A 2,248-nucleotide genomic window follows, 5' to 3' on the forward strand; every position below is an offset into this window, starting at 1 on the left:
GCCCCGCAGCACCGACAAAGCCCGCGAGCGCGCCGCCGCCCCCCGCGCCCGCCGCGAGCGCCGCGTCCTGCTCCTTGCTGCGGCCGTAGCAGATCCGCACGCCGGCCGCCTGGCCGGGCGGCGCGGCGCCCTGGCACGCCTGCATCGCGCGGCCGGCGTCGGCGACGGATCTGAACTCGACAAAGGCGAAGCCGCGCGGCTGCCGCGTGTACTTGTCGCGCACGAGGCGGCAGTCTACCACGGGCGCGACTGCGTAGAACAGCTGCAGCAGCTCCGACTCCCTTTGAGGCGGCGGAGGGAGAAGGGGCAGCGGCGCGGCGCGCGGCGCTCATGATGAAGCGGTGCGGCGAGGCGGATCCGGGGCCGACGGCTGACGACGACGGGTGGGGGTGGGTGGCGGAGGTGGTGGTCCGGCTGGGGCGGCGGCAGCGAAGCGGAATGCGACGAGGGCGCAGCACGCGCGCAGGGGGGCCCGCGGGCTGTCGCGGTGCGCGCTCACCCCGTTGAGGGCTCTAGGCCCGCCACTTTCAGGACGGGCGAGGGCTCGTTGGGGTTGATGTCCACCAGCCGCGCGTTGGCGGGGCGCGCGGTGTGGCAGTGGTAGCACTCAAAGCGGCGGGCGAAGTTCATGGCTGGGGGTCGGGCGGGGCGGGTGCAGGGCGTGCAAGGGGTCCAGATTTTGAGCGCGTGTTGACGAGGGCAGCACCGTTCCAAGGGGCAGAAGGGTCGAGCGGGGGATGAGCAGCGGGTTTGCCTGGTGCCACTTGGAACCACACCATGAGGCCACCACTATCACGAACAGAATGAGCCAAGCAGCAGCAGCGGCGTGGCAAAACATGTGATCCTGCGCAAGGTGAAGATTTAACTGGAAAAACATATGCGATGCTACGCCCGGGCGCCCCACGGCGCCCACCGTTGCACATGTCGCAGACCCAGTCCTGGGCGGGCCCTTGCTGCCGCTGCTGCTGCTGTTCACCGCCCCCGCCGCTGCCGCCGCCCCAGGCAGGCGGCCCCGGCAGGGCGTCGTACTCGAGCCTCAGCCGCTGGCCGCCCACAAAGATGCTGCTGCGCGCGTCCGTCTCCATCAGAGCCTGTTGGGTTTGCACATACAGGAGAAGGAGCAGGGGGTGCTGTCGGCCGTGCGCCTGTCACATGCCGCAGGCGCCATCGGAGCTTGCTGCGCAAGTAACGCGCGCGTTGGAGGCCGCGCGTTGGAGGCCGTGCGCCAGCCGCGAAGCCGCGGCGGCCGGCCTGGCCCCTGTGCAGGCACTCCGCATATACGCGTTCCCCGCCTGGACAGAGCCCGCGTCGTGCGCGCACATGCGCTCACGCTTGCGCCGCGCCACCCACCACGGCGTCGTCCGCAGATTTGAAAACCAGCCGCGCCATGCCGCGAGACGCGCCCGTCGCGCGGTCTCGGACCACAGTGATGGACTCGACGCCACCAAACCCCTCGAACGCTGTGGCGGGACATGCGTGTGTATGTGTGTGTGTGGGGGGGGGGTACAGTGTGTGTATGCGCGTCCATGTGTTTGGCATGTGTGTGTGTGTGTGTGACAGAAAGCGCGTGCGAGAGAGAGAGAGAGAGAGTGTGTGTGTGTGTGTGTGTGTCTGTGTGTGGTGGGGGGAAGGGCAGACGACGCTCGCACTCGCCACCTAGCCATCAACCCAAGCAGGAGGGGCGGGCGCCGGTCTGGGCGCCGGCTGCGCCGCTGGGAGTGAGTGGGGCGCTCACTCCCGGCGAGCGGCCAAAAAAGAAACAGGAGTTCACCTCTGTAGAGGTCGGCTTCCTCCGCATCCTCGGGTATGCCCTGCAGGGAGAGGCCAGCATTCCAACAGTGGCCAGGGTGAGGCAGATGACTCGGCCACCGGCACTGGGAGCCGAGCGGACGCCGCGGCAGATGCATCATATGGCGTTCCTGGCAGCGTGCGCCCGAGGCCGGGCGCTTTGACCCATGCAAGCCGCCGCGGCGCTGAGCGGCGCGGCGTGCAGGCCCTGCTGCCCCGATCCTAAATCAGCGTGCCCCTCGTGCGCACACCTTGATGAAAACGGCGCTGCAGGGCTGCGGCCCGCCGGGCGGCCGGTGGAACCTCCGCTCGCGCTCGTCTGCAGCAGAAAACCCGAGCCCGGAGCGGCCGAAGGCGCCGCCGCCGGGCGCGGCGCGGTGCGAGAGGTCCCCGTCCAGGCCGGCCTCGAGGGCGGCTGCGTACTGCGAGTGGCGGGAGCCGCCTGCGGAGGGGGCGGGCG

At 70.2% G+C, this 2,248-nt stretch overlaps 1 protein-coding gene across 1 annotated transcript; it reads right to left on the bottom strand.

Moving 5' to 3' along the window:
• Nucleotides 1-495: 495 nt before the first annotated feature.
• Nucleotides 496-1,389, bottom strand: MNEG_16496 (RNA-binding protein 5/10; the record flags this gene model as incomplete). The annotated part of the gene is made up of 3 exons (XM_014035034.1): nucleotides 496-632; nucleotides 914-1,091; nucleotides 1,351-1,389. The coding sequence occupies 3 exons, from the start codon at nucleotides 1,387-1,389 to the stop codon at nucleotides 496-498; spliced, it is 354 nt and encodes a 117-aa protein (XP_013890488.1).
• Nucleotides 1,390-2,248: the final 859 nt, after the last annotated feature.

This window comes from Monoraphidium neglectum, assembly GCF_000611645.1.
Source record: "Monoraphidium neglectum strain SAG 48.87 unplaced genomic scaffold scaffold06429, whole genome shotgun sequence".
Taxonomy (NCBI): Eukaryota; Viridiplantae; Chlorophyta; class Chlorophyceae; order Sphaeropleales; family Selenastraceae; genus Monoraphidium; species Monoraphidium neglectum.